Source organism: Saccoglossus kowalevskii, chromosome 9 (assembly GCF_978046115.1).
Source record: "Saccoglossus kowalevskii chromosome 9, keSacKowa6.1, whole genome shotgun sequence".
Taxonomy (NCBI): Eukaryota; Metazoa; Hemichordata; class Enteropneusta; family Harrimaniidae; genus Saccoglossus; species Saccoglossus kowalevskii.
Genome location: NC_140649.1, coordinates 3042761 through 3060732, shown reverse-complemented (window position 1 = coordinate 3060732; position 17972 = coordinate 3042761). Strand labels below are relative to the sequence as shown.

General features: G+C 33.6%; 1 protein-coding gene across 2 annotated transcripts in view; it reads right to left on the bottom strand.

Moving 5' to 3' along the window:
- The window catches only part of LOC100373205 (spindle and centriole-associated protein 1-like), a 72731-nt gene that overhangs the window by 33153 nt on the left and 21606 nt on the right, over window positions 1-17972 (bottom strand). The window contains exons 1-7 of one of the 2 annotated variants that reach the window (XM_085503053.1): window positions 10818-10910; window positions 10439-10474; window positions 7793-7901; window positions 3275-3322; window positions 2113-2191; window positions 1310-1517; window positions 621-721 (exon numbers count right to left, since the gene is read on the bottom strand). In XM_085503053.1, the coding sequence (XP_085359179.1) occupies window positions 621-721; window positions 1310-1517; window positions 2113-2191; window positions 3275-3322; window positions 7793-7888 (532 nt within the window). In that variant the 5' untranslated portion in view covers window positions 7889-7901; window positions 10439-10474; window positions 10818-10910. Of the gene's footprint in view, window positions 1-620; window positions 722-1309; window positions 1518-2112; window positions 2192-3274; window positions 3323-7792; window positions 7902-10438; window positions 10475-10817; window positions 10911-17972 lie in introns of those variants that run through there. The other variant, XM_085503052.1, reaches the window with a different exon arrangement.

Sequence of the window (17972 nt, the reverse complement as noted above, 5' to 3'; positions counted from 1 at the left end):
ATAGCACTCAGCATTACATTTATGAAATATGTGAAGAAATTTGAAGAGAGTTGTGAAAAGATTTCTTATTGATGCCGTGGATTATAGAAAAGATTATGTAGATTACATTTATTTCCTGTATTCACTTTAAAGTTTAAAAGTTTCATTTTTTATACTTCCTTAAAATTTTTAATTTTCTGTTTCTTTTTCATTTATATAGTATGTGCTTTTTCCAATAATTTTATTGCAGCTCCTAATTACTTACTAGTGAGCCTCTGATGTAAAAGGGTAGCAGAAAACAAACAAACAAGTAAATAAGTAAATAAACAAATGAACAAACAAACAAACAAATAAATAATTTCCCAGCTCCTCCAGTGCCTCTATTGTAATTATATATGTCCCTCTTTAGGACACATATAAGTTATCTGGAGGGGTATCTACAATTACATTGGGGCTAAAGTGTGTTTGGGTCAAGGTTAGGGGGCCCTTAAGGAACTTGTTCCATATTTATTCCCAACTTTGTTACAAGACCTAAAGAATATGTTGTTACTAAGTGTTCCCTAACGTCTAATATCGGTAGTACATACAATTGAAAATCATTCTATAAGTATTATTAATTGAAACATTTTCATTACATGTACCTTCATTTTCTGAATCTGTAGTGATTTCATTGAGTATTGGTGGATCTGGTTTGTCATTCTTATGAGGAATCTCAGTAGATTGACTTATTGATAACATAGATCTGTGAATATAACCATACATTCAAATTACACTATACATACAGCCACACAGTATCTACTTTCATATTTGGGACTAAAAATTGTATTTCATGTTAATGTTAAAAAAAAAAAAAAGTTTATTCCCATTGAACTCTGTTTGTACAGCAGTTTTCAACCCCACTACATCCACCATCAACATCACCACCCATAGTTTCTAATGGACAACTCCTAATTCAGACTACTGCTAAGTGTTCAAAATTACTTGTATAGTATTAGTATAGTCTACATAAATGACCTAAGTGTGTCTATGGTCAAAGTAAGATGTACGTTATTGATCTAGTATACAATAAATGCAATATTTTGTCTATACATGTCTATTGGAAATGAAGCAAATATAGTATGCAATATAAGAAGCATATATACAAAGATAGAATTGAAGTGCAATATAAACCCAAAATTCAAACTGGCTGTACACTGAATCATTATAATATTACTTATTTTTACCATAGAATAATCTACATGTACATAATTCACATGAGCGCATGCACTACTACGAGAGCAAATATCATATCTGGGTTCTACAAACAATACTGTAGTTTGAAAGAACAAACCTGTCAGGTTTTGTCAGCTGTCCTGGTGCAAATGTCACATTTGGCAGTCCTGTATAACGTTTTGGATCATCACCAAATAGATCCTTTACAACTGACATCACTCTATCAGTATGCGCCAACACATCTTGTAACTGATCACCATCGTATAAAACTTCTCGTAACAATGTAACTCTACTTTTATCACTGTCTTGTGGGCTCTTTCGTAGAACTACATGTATAACAAATAAATGAGAAATATTTGTTATGAATACAAAACATAAACTTCTACATCAGTATAATTTTATTGAAATCATGTGCTTGTAAGGCTGTAAATACATGCCATTTTAATGCTTGAGTTAGATAAAAGCAATAAATTTTATGGCACATTCTTTTGATAACATGATTACAAGCGCCATGGATATTAATAATCAATTTCTACATCTCTGAGGTATAGACTTCTTTGCATGCAGCTTATCATGTGAACAAAGTGTGAATTTAGTGTTAGTTTAAAAAAAACATTAGGCCATAGGGATTTTCAACATATTGTAGGTTACTTTATTTTCACTGGCATTTAATTTCTTCACTATTTTAATGTTTTAATTTACTACGTTTTAAGTTGATGAACCTGCCTGGTAGGGAAAAAATGAGTTTTATTGTTATTTTACATAATGACAATTTAACAGATTTTACTTATCACCGAAAATAGCTAAAACTAAAAACAATTAATAATTAAATTAAATGCATTCACACTATGTTGGCATTTACTCTCCTTTCATTTAACCATCTTTCATCAAATCATGCCCACACTTGGAAATCAGACTTACCTCTTGCTATCTCTTTTTGTTCTTTCTCCATTTTCACCTTTGTTATATTGCCAGATTGGTGAATTATCCGACGATGTTCCTGTGAAAAAACACCACTAGCATTAAATGTGAATCTTAAGGTCCATGTGGTTTGGTTGAATGATAAATAGTGGTGTTTTCTCTCTAATAGTAGCATTTATTCTTAATAGTGGGGTTTTCTTTCTCATAGTAGGGTTTTCTCTCTAATAGTCGCGTTTATTCCTACATGTACTAGTGGGGTTTTCTCTCTCATAGTGAGGTTTTTCTTCTAAATGCGAGGTTTTCTCTTATCAATACAATATTATACCAGCTGTACCTTTGAGAAGCTTAATGTTTCAGTAAATAAAATGTTGCACACTGTTCATGATTAACTGTTAAACTGAATTGATTTCTGCTGTAAGCCACATCCATCCTTAAAGGGTCTAATTCATAAAGAAATTATTTTACAGCAAGTCTCAGAAGTATTGGGGCAGCCAATTTGCAATTTGCTAACTACTTGGGTTTTGACTAAACAGTTGGCTTTCGAATCTCGCTGGTGCCGATTCGTAGTCGAGTCCACTATATTGCATTAGGGAACATAGAATGCTTTTACGAAGCCTGGTATATGTCTGGATTCCTCTGAATGATTTGCTTTGCGAGGCGTGATAATGTGAAAGTCAGCTTGTGTACAAGTGATAATATGATAAATGCGATTAATCCACCGATATTTACTATATGCGGGTAGCCAACTTGAACACCGATTGAAACCAAATAAAGAGATAAGTTGAGAAACAGTTGCCTACAAATCATGGAGAAAATAAATGTTCACATCCAAATGATTCGTTGGGGTAACATTAAACCAACCACTAATAAATTTGACTTCATTCATCGTTTTTGCGGAGACAAATCCCTTGTATATGAACACCTCATTACACACAAAAAATAGAACACTTTCCCTGGTATATTTGAAAGCGAAAACGACATCCAACTAAAGTAAAAAGACCGTTCCCTATTGTTATATAGATTCTCCCAGAGTAGGTGTGACCACAGGACGACGCCATCGAGATTCAAAAGCCAACCGTTCAGTCAAAACCAAAGCAGTTTGGCTAGCGTGTTTGCAAATTGGCTGCCCTAATACTTCCGAGACTTGCTGTAATAAACTTACCACTTCATCTTTGCTTAGCTTATAGACACTGAGATCAGACTGGGTATCCTACAAAGTACATGTATATATGAAATATAAACAAAATATTAATTATGCACAAATCAACAAACAGATAATAAAAGATATCTCAATAACATATTAAGTATTGCTGTGTGTCGCTATATTTTGAAGTACGCAACTGATGTATGAACATAGTCATATACTCATACTGTGTGCATATTTGCCCACAGCTATTTGGCTAAAATGTATTGTATTGTTCAAGATTGCAACGCTACTATGCTATTATTCTAGGCGATTTTAATGCAAATCTAGGATCGCTATTTGGGCGCAAACTTGAAAATGTTTGCACAGGAAATAATATATATGTTTCGGATATATGTTTACTTGGTCGTTCCACTGGAAACTTTACATATTACACAGTGAGGCTCATGGTAGTACTGGGTGGTTAGATCACTGCCTTAGTACACCCTCTGCTCACAACGCAATTAGGAAAATACATATTATGATTTTATGTTGTTGGATCACTTTCCTCTCAGCGTTGAGATGGAGTGTGCGGGTCTGACACAATTTGAAATCCAGCATCGATTTGGAAATTACCATAGAATTGTGCCGAAATGGTCTAATGTGACCCAACATCAAATTAGAAGGTACCAACCTAGGACTGCTCAGCTTCTGTACTGTAACGTACTGAGTTGTTGTGATCTTAATTGTAATCAAAGAAAGCTTAGAAAGAACTCCCGTGTGCTGAGAGTATTGAAGACACATTAAAATTAATTCAAAATTACTTTTACTTGAGATTTTGATGGAAAAGCTGATAACTAATTATGTAAATCAGGTAACTGATATGAACAGATTTGAGTGTAAAACTAATAAGGCCTGCTTAATATAATATCTATGTACCAAGTTTCATTGAAATGTGATGACAACAAAAAACTATGAATTATTATTAGAGAATTAATATTAACAAATTTCAACCCAAAATCAATCGGGCCTGTCTATTGTCCTAAAGCATTTATGTACCAAATTTTATTCAAATGTGATGATCAGAGTTGAGATATCAGTGTTAATTATTTTAATTAGGTGATTAATAAGCATAAATATTTACCAAAAACTAATTGGGTCTCTGCTTAGTCCTAGGTTCATTGAAATGTGATGATGAATACTCTTTAAAAGTTTCATTAAAATCCAATTAGTGGTTCTTTATATATCAATGGAACATTCATGAAAAAAAAAAACTAATTATGCAAATTGGGTAATTAATATGCACAAATATTTACCCTAAAGCTAGTAACCATGTACCAAGTTTCATTGAAATGTGATGATTACTACTTGAAATATCAAAAGCTGAAAATTAATTAATTATGCATATTAGGTAATTATTATGTACTGATATATCAGTGGAAAAGCCAAAAATTGATTAATCATTATGCAAATTAGATGATTAATATTGCACAGATTTTTACCCAAAACTAATCAAATCTGCGCATTAGTTCAGAGCATCTATGTGCCAAGTTTCATCAAAATCTAATGAGTGGTTCTTTAGTTATCAGTGGAAAAGTCATGGAACAGCTAAAAAAATCAGCTGATTATCATGCAAATTAGGTAATTAATAAGCATGGATTTTTATCAAAACCTAATCAAATCTGCGCATTGGCCCAGAGCACTATGCACCAAGTTTCATCAACAAGCAACCTATCGACTGAGATAGCTCCGCTGCTAGCAATGCACATTTCAATTAAAGAACTGAAGACATCATTAGAAAATGAACAATATGTATAGTTTGTATAGCAATCGGACTTGCTGTTTTCAACAAGAATTCAAAAATATCACTTTTTACCAAAAATGACAAATATTCATCAAAATTAGATAATTGAAGATATCATCATGAAATGAACAAATCTGAGGAAGGTCTACATGTAGTATCTATATATGTAATATCAAAGCAATTGAACTTTTGGTTTTTAACAAGAAGTCAAAAGTATCACTTTTTACCAAAAATTACAAAATATTCACCAAAATTAGAGAATTGAAGATATCATCACAAAATAAACAAATCTGAGAGAGGTCCACATGTAGTACCTATATATGTAATATCAAAGCAATTGAACTATTTGTTTTTAACAAGAAGTCGAAAGTATCACTTTTTACCAAAAATTACAAAAATATTCACCAAAATTAGAGAATTGAAGATATCATCACAAAATGAACAAATATGGGAGAGGTCCACATGTAGTACCTATATATGTAATATCAAAGCAATTGAACTATTTGTTTTTAACAAGAAGTCGAAAATATCACTTTTTACCAAAAATGAACAAACCTAAGAGAGGTCTAACCAAGGTACATATACACCAAGTATCAAAGCATTCAGGCTTGTAGTTTTCAAGAAGAAGTCGAAAAAGTAAAACATTGACACGGACGACGAAAGACAATCACTCATATGATGAGTTCCGCTCTACAAAGTCGACAGCAGAGCTAAAAACCGATATATGGTTCTTGAAATAGGAGTGGAACAGAGACACACACACACACACACACACACACACACACACGCACACACATACACACACACACACACAAACAGACAGACAGACAACCTAACTGCAAAGACTCCTGTTTTGTGCTTCGCACACGGGAGTCAAAAATCAAGACCATATAATCGCTCTGTTATTATGCTGACATTGTTTAATCATTGCGGATAGCAGATGTCAAATCTAAACGACATCACGAGATTCCAGGATGGAATGATTCATGGTGTGGGTAATGACCTCGTACTGAACCAATATATGAATTGATCCGTTAAACGCAGACAAAATTTAAGGTAATGATTCAAATGTGTAAAAGAAATGACGAACAAGCGAGAGCTGAAGCGTTAGCTTATAAGTTATCACAGGGGAAATTCAAGACTTTTGGAATTCAGTTAATAATATGACTAACAATGTTGGACCTCTACCATCTACTATAGAGGGTTGTGATGGGCAAACAAGCATTTGCAATATGTGAAAAAAACATTATGAATCGCTTCTTCAGTCTGTAACAAATTGTGAAAATAATAATCATGTGATATCTGCTGTGAATGTCATGAATTACCACAAAGATATGATGGTCACCTGTAATGAAATCAAAGTAGCCATTAATAAATTGGAAAAGGGAGAATGTATAGGAAAAGACAGTCTGTGCTCGGAACATATCATATTTGCGAATCAAATACTGTATGTTCTACTAGCCTTGTGCTTTACTGCATTCTTTGTTCATGGACACCTGCCAGACTATTTTATGGATACAATGATTGTCCCAATTGTTAAAGATAAGACTAAAGATATCACAAGAGTAAATAACTATAGACCTGTTGCTATAGTAACCGTTTTATCAAAATTATTTGAATTGTGCATTTTAAATCGAATTGAAAACTTTATTGTGACTAGTGATTTGGGTTTAAACGCAAGCATTCAACAGAAATGTGCATCTTCGTAGTGAAGGAAATTGACGACTTCTATAAAAGTCACAACTTGCCTGTTTTTGCTTGTTTCCTGGAGCAGCAAATGCATTTGACAGGGTAAACCATTGGAAGTTATTCAAAAAATTACTTGATAGGGGAATGTCTGTATTCATTGTGTGTTGTCTATTGCATTGGTATCGAGGTCAAACTTTTTGTATCCGTTGGGCTTCAGACCAATGGAGTTCGACAAGGAAGCATTCTTTCGCCGACGTTATTTTCAATTTATATTGATGATCTTGGTACTAGGCTGCAACAAGCGGGTGTTGGATGTCATTTAGCTGGTAAAATAATGAATCATCTTTTTTATGCTGATGATATTTTGTTAGTTTTACCTTCTGTCAAATCATTGGAAAAGCTCGTTGAGATCTGCAAGTGTTATGGTGAGGAGTTTGACATTCTTTTCCACACTACTAAGACAGAATGCATGTAATTTTTTCCAAAAACGTGGAGACAGACAAGGGTCCCAAGCGTGTACTTGTATGGTAACCTCTGGTTTTCATCTCAGTAAAAAGTACCTGGGCTATATGGTGTCATCAGATGGCAAGGATGCAGCTGATATGAAGCGACAATTGTGGTGTGTTTATGCTAGGGCAAATTTTATTTTACGAAAATTTATAAGAAGTTCAGATTACGTTAAGTGTATGTTATTTAGAACGTATTTATACAGTATATATTGTTTGAATATTTGGTGTGATTAGCGTACACAAATTGTGAATACTGTGCGAGTGGCATTTAATAATGCTATAAGATTGATCTTCAGCCTTAAACGGGCTAGCAGTGCTAGTGGTAATTCAGCGCAAGGAATTCAGTCAGCGCCTACTTACATGTACAAGCGATAATGCTTTAATTCGTACTTGTGTCAATTCTGACAAATTTTGGACTAATCTTAGACGTTGTATTTATTAGTGTTGGTGTTTGTTATGTATTTAATATGGGACTTTTTTGGCCTGCAATAAAGGATTAATAATAATAATAGCATAAGCAAATAAAAAAAAAACAGATGTGTAACATGTACTTACATCCCAAGCTTGTTTCTTTATCGTCTTTTTCTTTGGCTTTCCTTTAGCACTTATCTTCTTTCCCTGGTGAGATTTTTTAGCACGCACAAATGACATTTTTCTAAAATCACTGAAATTCAAAAAAAAAATTCATATTGATATTACATGTGGAATACTGAACAGTTTGAAATCCATAAAATAAATATTTTTAATTTTTCAATTAATATTAATAAGATTTACACACAACATGTACACATGTACACATAATTATATTGGTGTTATAATGTACTTCAAAAGGTTTTCCTAGAAAAAATGAACAAGAGGAAGTACACACAGGTGAGAGAGCAAAGCGAGAGTAGCTACATGTAGCACAGAAACAACATGGCGGATCAACCTAGAAACGCCATATCGGGAGGTTTCTGTAGAGGCTTCTGTTTAATGGTGTATATATCGCCATTGAAATATTTTTGGAGTAATTTTAGTGTATTTGTTGTCCAGACACATTGTCAGCTGGTGTTTTGGGGAAGTTTTTACGAAGAAAAATATATTTGAGTAAGATTTCATGTTGTACGGCAGCTCAGAAGTGCGCAGCTCAAGAAATATATTTATGAATTGAAAGTTCAATCGGCAATTCGGTAAGAGGATGCCAGTCTAGAGTATCAGGGCATTGCGCCCCTGTTCCCCAGTAAAGAAAATCAAAGAAAGCTTAGAAAGAACTCCCATGTGCTGAGAGTATTGGAGACACAGTAAATATAATTCGAAATTACTTAGCTGAAAACTAATTATGCAAATCAGAAAATTAATATGAGCAGATTTGAGTGTAAAACTAATGAGGTCTGCGCAATGTAACAGAAAATCTATGTTTCCAAGTTTAATTGAAATGTGATTAGAACCAAAAAATTATGAATTATTATGCTTATTAGGGAATTAATATGAACAGATTTTTACCCCAAACTAATTAGGTTTGTACATTGTCCTAGAGCATCTTTGTACTAAGTTTCATTGAAATGGAATAATTAGTACTTTAGATATCAGTGTGAAAGCTTAAAATTGGTTAGTTATGCAAATTAGGTAATTAATATGTACAGATTTTAACCCACAATTATCCAGGTCTGTCTATTGTCCTACAGCATCCATGTACATTCATTGATATGTGATGTTTAGTACCTGAGATATCAGTGTGAAAGTTGGTTAATTATGCAAATTAGGTAATTAATATGCACAAATATTTACCAGAAACTCATTGGGTCTGCATAATTCTAGATTCATTGAAATGTGATGATTAGTACTTTAGATATCAGTAGAAAAGCTGAAAATTAATTATGCAAATTTGTTAATTAATATGCACAATTATTTAGCCTAAAACTAATCAGGTCTCTGCGTAGTCCTAAAGGATCTATGTACCAAGTTTCATTGAAATGCGATGATTAGTACTTATATCAAATGCTGAAAATTAATTAATTATGCAAATTAGGTAATTAATATGTACTGATATTACCATAAAAACTATCAGGTCTGTGCAGTGTCATATGACATCTATGTACCAAGTTTCATTGAAATGTGATGATTAGTACTTGAGATATCAGTGGAAAAACCTAAAATTGACTAATCATTATGCAAATTAGGTAATTAGTATCCACGGATTATTACCAAAAACTAATCAAAACCTAGCATTAGTTCAGAGCATGTATGTACAAAGTTTCATCAAAATCCAATGAGTGGTTGTTTAGATATCAGTGGAACAATCATGGAACAGCTAAAAATCAGCTAATTATCATGCAAATTAGGTAATTAATAAGCACGGATTTTTACCAAAAACTAATCAAATCTGCGCATTGGCCCAGAGCATCTATGCACCAAGTTTTCATCAACAACCGATGTATGGTTCTTGAGATAGCAGTGGAACAGTCGGACACACATACACACATACACATACACACACACACGCACACACACACACACACACACACACTAACTGCAAAGACTCCCATTATGTGCTTCGCACATGGGAGTCAAAAACCTGTACTCCAAACTATTGTGCCTTTTTTGTTCTTCAAAATTCTGCTAGTTTTAGATTTTCTTGAATCTATGGTTCAACACGAATTCAACATAAACATTGTAGGGCAGTACAGGGGCAATGGTAGGATCACATTTTCTTGCAAACTCACAATGTACTTTTCTGAGGTTCTAGCAGTATTGCTTATTATTTAGTCATGGTTTGATACAAAAAAATCTTTTTTTGGTTTGCTATGAAATATATGTAAACTTCACACAGTAAACAGCACAATTCCAGAAGCTGTACCTACACACGAATTTGTGACGTCACAAAATACATGACCATTGTTATATTGGTATATACAAATTACAATAAAGATACTTATTACAAATAACGTGGGACAAATCATGTGGCAATATAATGATAATAACTGTAATAAATTCTAGCTTAACAGTTGAACAGAACGATTAGTGGGGTCATGCCAAGGGTCACGTACTTCGTAATGGCTGTGTGGTTGAAACTAGGTCATGGTGTGATGGGCGAGGAAGACACTCACAAAATCACAATAAAACAGGGAAGTGGTCGCATATAACGGTGTAGCAAATATGAGAAAGGAAAACAACGCCTAATACAAACGCCAAGTGTGCAAATCCCACTAGATACACACTCACCGGAACTGAAGCAATCGTTTTGGCTTTCCTGTTCAACTAATCAGAACATTTAAGTAGTTAGCAAAATGAACACCACTCAACAACCAACGTTGTGGCGTGGTACACAAGTGTGCCATCGAGATAAAACAAAATTAGCTTGAAAGGCAGTGGGTTCAAGTCCCCCTCAGAGCAACCGTAAAATCAAAGTTAAACTGTAAATACTGTAAAAACTCCATTGATTTGTGGTAGTAAAAATAATTATTTTTTCAAGTACGTGAATTAATAGCGTAAAAACAGAAATTATTGGTTTTTGGTGAGCAAATTAAAAGATCGATTCAAAAAGAAGCTGTTTTTATAAATTTATGAGTGATTTGTTTTGTTTTCCAATGAACGCGCTTACAGGACGTTGTTTTAGTGCTGCTGAGACTCGTGGCTAGCAACATTCATGGCGTATAGTCGGGCAGAGAACACGCACTGTGTCAAGGACCACGCCCATGTTACACTTGAAATGGAACAGTGAAATGGCAAAGGTGCACAAACAAACAATGAACACGTGGCTACAAAGTAGCCGTCTGGCTACACTGCCTTTTTTTAATTTTTCTAGGCAGTACCGTCAAACACAAAATAAATATTTCACACACATGTGTTCATTGTTTACATGATTTTTTTTTTTTTGTCTACATTGTATAATGAAAATGTGACACAAGGTCAATTGCCTGACCAATCAAAATTGTCAATTTACGCACCATAGGGCGGTTCACTTAAATGACGTCATAGAATAAAATAACTTTCCAAAATGGCGGAGACATGGTCAATGCAACCCTGTGGACCAGCGACGAAAAGCCCTGTACTAAGCTTCCATCACAGAAATTCGTAATCGATGTGCTGACCAATGGATATTTATCGACTAAGTAATAATCTTGCCCAACATCTGTAGGGCAAGTTTGTGGACAACGAAAAGAGCTTCTAGTGCTGAAGAAAGAGTTCAAGAATAAATTTCCTGATAGGAAAATATTTATTCCACCACAGGTCCCCGCGATACTGCTATATGAAGGCGAGGATGGTAAACAGGTGCGCGTCAAATATGGCGAGAAACCACCATGGTAATCAGATATTGAAGGGACTGATTCACAAACTACGAAAGTTGTTACTATGAAGGTCACAGGTCAAATAGTAGACACAAAGAAATGATTGATTTGGCACAGCAGAGTCAGTTCAAGTTCTCAGGGACTTTTCTCTTTCTTTATTTACTATGGTCAGTAAGGTTGGTGTGTACAATTTAATATTTATTTTCTGTTTTTCTATTTCTGGCATGTTTTTCCATCCACTACCATGGTGGTGGATGTTATGGTCATTTGTTGATGAGATGTGGGACGTTTTTCATATTTGGAATTATGGCTGATTTTTCAATTGGGCTCCTATCGCTAAATGTAAGGGGTTTTAGGAACAACTTAAAAAGGAAAAAATTGATAGATTGGGTAAAACGAAAACGTAACAAGATAATATTGCTACAGGAAACATATTGTACTAAAGATATGGAGGAACGGGTATCAAAACAATGGAATGGTAAAATTTATTATTCCCATGGTTCATCGCACAGTAAAGGAATATGTATTATGATTAAAAATAATTTTGATTTCAAGTTGAACAAGTCATTGAAAATGACACAGTCCCCGTTAAGTTCTCTTTGTGCTCGTCATATTAAAGCGGAGGGGTTGTCGCGAGCGTGTCCTTGAAACTTGAGTTCCAAATGGCGTATACAACAAATTGTTTATTTACATCAAAACACGTGTTTCGTGTCATAGTAATATGGCCATAATAAAAACAGCCGTAATTCAGCCATCTTTGATCTGATTATGAAACACACTGATATGTATGATGTATGTGCCAAATACGAATGAAAATGGTACATAAATTGTGGAAATATAGTAGTAAGGCCAAAAAGTCAGATGGCTGTCAATCGGCCATCCTTTGAAACAAATTGTCATGGACATGCATCCTAACATGTATAAAGTACAAGTATGTGCCAAATTTGAATGAAAACTGACAGAGCACGTCCAAGATACCGCATAAAAAAACAAAAACATGATGCCTGCCAGTCGACCATCTTTGATCCAATTGCGAAATAAATCGTCATGGACATGTATCCTAACATGTATAATCTATGTACCAAGTTTGAATGAAAACTGACAAAGCATGTCCAAAATACAACATTTTCAAAAAACAAGATGGCTGCCAGTCGGCCATTTTTAATCGAATCACTAAACCACTGCATGTGCATATGTCCCACATAAGGTATAAGACACATGCAAAGATTGAACGGAATCGGTCTACAGGATTCTGAAATATGACATTGGATAGACTGACGCACGGACGCACAGAGACCGAATTATAAGTCCCCGTTTTCGGACTTTGTGTATGTGATAATGGGGGAGATTTCAATATTTGTATGCAACCAGCATTAGATCGTCAGGGCGGAAACCTGAGGAAAAATGTTACACTTACACGAAATATTAGGGAAGGGTTGAATGCCTTAAATTTAATAGACATATGGAGAGTAAAAAATAGAACCGCAAAACAATATACATGGCGCCAGAAATCTCCTATCATACAAAGCCGTTTAGATTATTGGTATATTTCGAACACTCTCCAGGACAATGTTAAATCAGTGACAATTGACCCATCTATTTGTAGTGACCACTCAGTAATTAATATTTCATTTCAATCCCGCAGCTGGGTGAGACACGGTAATTCTTACTGGAAATACAATAATAGTTTATGTAACGACAGGGAGTATGTGAGCCAGTTAACTAACAACATTAACCAATGGGGTAATGAGTTTGCTGACACTGACAAGAGGTTAATCTGGGAATTAATAAAATACAAAATTAGATTGTTTACAAAAAAGTTTTCAAAGATAAAGGCCAAAGAAAATCAAAAGACACTTTCAAAACTTGAGCTCGAAATTAAGGATACTGAACAAAATTTAAACAGCAATAATATGGATTATTACATGCAGTTAAAGGAACAAGTTGATAAAATTTGGGATGAAAAAGCCTGTGGGTCGATAATACGTTCTAGATGTCTGTGGTACGAACAAGGAGAAAAAAGCAACAATTTTTTTCTGGGGTTAGAAAAAAGTAATACAGCAAAAACAACAGTAAAGCGTTTATCTATGGAAAACACAGATACAACTGATCTACTAGACATAAATAGGCAAATTAAAAAATTGTATACAAAATTATATTCTGCGAAAAGGGTCAATTTACTAAATGAAAACGCAAATGATTTTTTACGTAACTGTGACATACCAAAACTCAGTGAGATAAAATGTTGTGTGATGGTAACTTAACTTTAAATGAATGTTATATGGCTTTGCAGTCATTACCGAATAACAAAACACCAGGCAATGATGGTCTCTCCTCAGAGTTTTACAAAACTTTTTGGCATATAATTGGGAACTATGTGGTTAGGAGCTTAAATAAATCATTCTTAGAGGGGGAGCTAACAGCCACACAAAAACAAGGTGTCATTACTTTAACTGCGAAAACAGGAAAAGATAAAACATTACTCCAAAATTACAGGCCAATAACTCTTATTAATGTGGATGTTAAAATTGCATCAAAAGCTCTGGCAAAGCGTATTATAAAAGTTCTACCAACAATTATCCATTCAGATCAATGTGCCTTTGTAAAAGATAGGTTTATTGGGGATGCTGTGCGAACAGTATTGGATGTCATGTGGTATTCAAAGCAATACAACAGACCTGGAATTTTTTTATAGCTGGATTTTCATAAAGCATTTGATTCTATAGACAAAGGATTTATAGTGGAAGCATTAAAGGCTTTTAATTTCGGGGACTCGTTTATTAAGTGGGTTAAAACATTTTTTAAAAATATCTCCTCCTGTGTTAGGAACCATGGATACTCTACTGGTTATTTCCCGGTCGATAGGGGGGGGGCCCCAAGGGGACCTTCTATCCCCGTACCTATTTGTAGTAGTTATAGAACTGCTTGCAATCAATATCTGTAGAAACCCACAAGTAGTTTGTTATGAATTTTTAAAAAAACATATCAAGTTAGCAATGTATGCAGATGATATCACCTGTTTTACCAATGAAAAGTCAATTGAAATTTTATTTTGTATTATTATTAACTATGGATTATGCTCGAGTCTAAGACTGAACGAGGATAAGACAGAAGCCCTGCTCATGGATTATGGCCATAAACCAAAAAAAAATTAATCTGGACTGATGGAATCAAAATTTTGGGAATTTATCTAACATATGATGTCAAGAAATTTATTGAAGAGAACTTTAAGAGTAAATTAAAACGACTAAAACAAATCTGTGGATTATGGTCCCAGAGGGCGCTGTCTATCATCGGGAGAATACAAATTTTGAAAACGTTTGGAATATCACAGTTTGTGTATGTAGCAACAATGGTTCAAACCCCAAAGACAGTTATTAAGGAATTAAAACAAATAATGTTTAATTTTATATAGAACAGCAAAGACAAAGTAAAACGTAATACAATAATTGCAAACATTGAAAAGGGTGGACTAAAGATGATTGAAATTGATTCGTTTCTGAAAGCCCAAAAGTTTAAATAGATCAAAAAGTTTACCATTGGGAGGCCAAGCCGGTTGGCAGGTGATTATGCGAGATGTGCTAAGGAATTTTGGTGGCAACATACTTTTTCTTTGCACTTACGATGTACAAGAACTGAAAGTCTCGCCATTCTTTCTGGATATCTGCCTTGAATGGGCAGCATTTGCACAAGTTCCCCCTGACTCACCTAATATAATAGACCATCAATGGCTTTGGAATAACATATATATAAAAATTGGGAACCATCCAGTTTATTTCAAATCTCTGGCAATTAAAAATATTAATAGAATTATTGATTTAATTGATAATAAGGGCAACTTTCACATCTGGAATTATTGGCAAACAAAGGGATTATCAACTTTAGATTATTTACATATTCAGGGATTAATTTCTGCAATACCGAAAAAGTGGAAAATTCAAATTCATAATAACAGTCACAAGTGGTTTGAACCAGAAAATGTAATTTATTTTAATTCATCATTTATACATATCAATTCATTAACAAGTAAACTAGTATATAAGCGTATGTGTAATAATATAATAGAACCTTCAACAATTAAATCTAGGTTGGAGGAACTGTATAATGTATCTCCAGTAATTATTAAAAAAAATTTCAGTCTACCTTACACCACTACAATTTCAACAGATCTTAGAGCTTTTCAGTTTCAAATTATTCATAGATATATTCCAACATTTTCAAAACTTTTTGAATGGAAGTTAGTAACCTCCCCTCTCTGTGTTATGTGTCATACAGAAATTGAAACCATAGAGCACTTGTTTATGGAATGCCACTGTGTACAGTCATTGTGGGAAAAACTGCAGCAAAACTGTAATTTAATATCAAATACAGATTGTAATGTACAAAATATTATACTTGGCATCTAAGAGGTGAAAAATATTATGTTGAATCATTTTATTTTATTGTTTAAAAAATACATATACAAATGTAGGGGAGAAGTGAAAATCTTATCATTCTTTGGTTTCAAGGCATACATAAAAGACCATGAACATATAGTACATCAACTTGCTTAAAATAGAGGCAAAATATTATATCATTATCAGAAATGGGAGCCAGGTATGATTTGGATTAACGGATAGCCACTCATTCAAGCCAGCAGTCAACATTGCTCAATTTTATTAATACCAAGGAAGCGAACTGGTTAAAATGTTATTTGGTAATTGTAAATAATTTCTTTTTGGCTATTGAAATAGTACAAACAAAACATGACAGCTGGCTTTGAAGGGTACAAAATAGAAAACACCACATTAGCAAAATGTATATTTTTAATGTCTTCATGGAATATATTATCCACTTTATTCTGGCCCGCGAATTAATAGGATACAATTTTAAACATGTTTTTGAACGCCGTGAATACATTTAAAAATTAACGTTTGAAAATAAAATGGGTGCGCGAATTAATAATTAATAGAGACCGTGAATTAATCAAGTTATTATGGTAGCTCACGTGTGATCAGAACAAGTATTATAAAGGTATATGCTTTGCATAATAAGTGAATGTAATTGCATGTAGGTTGATCCATACTTTTACCAAATATCAAATATGACATATATGGAAACACTAGATTTTGCAATGGGCATTTTGAAAAACATGTGAGGACACTATACTTGTAAACAAAGGGCACTGTGAAAGTTAACTGTACATGTAATAGACAAAATCTGAAAGATCACTTTAAAAAGAACAAGTCATGAATGACACTGCCTTCGCTAGTTGTTATTCTAAAGTTGCATGGACATAAATTGGAAAACGTGATTTCTATGGCATTTTCAAGTTAATAGCACTCGCCATCCAGGTCAGCATTTTTCTCAGCAAGGAAACCAGATAGCAACAAACCAGTACAAGAGGTAAAATGACAAGGAAGTATACAAATCAGATCTGCAAATATGAGTCAGTGTTGTGTCTGTTTGGATAAACTAGTTTGTGGCCCTGGATTAGTTTCAATATCTCTAATAAGGACAAGATTACTTCTCATACGACAATGATACAAATAAAGTGCAAAAATCCAGAAGAATATTATCAAGTTTTTATTATCATACATTAATATTAACAAATCGTGTGAAATTTCAAATCATGTGTGTACAGAGAAAACACATATTCATGCTTTGGTTGACAGAACTTCTCAAAGTAAAAAAAGAAGATCTGCGAAACTTTATAGAATTGTCAGACACGCAGTGAATAGTACCGGTATGTTTTTGTAATACATGTAGTTCCAGTGCCTTTGCTTTCTGAGAAAAAAATCTGGCTCTGCACCTGAAAAAAAAAAAGAACATTTAGTCCAAAGTAAGCAGAGGTTGTAGCATATGTGCTCCCATTGGCTGTTAGATATAATTAAAAAAGATATTTGAGTCTTTTTAGTACGAAAAAATATTACTTAATAAATTTATACCAGCCAGAAAGAAATTGCAGTTCACATTGTACTATTTTAAACATGTTCTACCAAAGTCTAGGATGAACTAATTCAACAGTTTCCACTCTATGAAGTTGTCAAATTAATATTCACAGGATTCTGCAAAAATAAAATATTAAGAATGTGCAAAAAGCCAGTACTTGTGCTTGTACTTGTGCCGAAAATTTCACTTGAGCTGAACCAAATGGATGGCAAGCTATCAAAAAAAATTAAAAAAAAAACTATTGAGAAAAATACAAAAAAATACATTTAATATAAAAGCAGATAGAAGTGCATAAAAAACCAATCAGCAGAGGTAGTGATCATGTAACCTAAGTGTATGTCAAATTTCCTTTGAACTGGATTGCATTGTCTCAGATTGGCTGCTAATTTGCATATTAATTTGCATACTAATTAACATATTGTAGTCGTATTAAAATATTATATAAAATAATATCCAGAGTTTTGAAAAAAAAAATTATGACTATTAAGTCAACATCATTAAAATTGAGGATTACGTGAATTTGACCCCTCCCTATT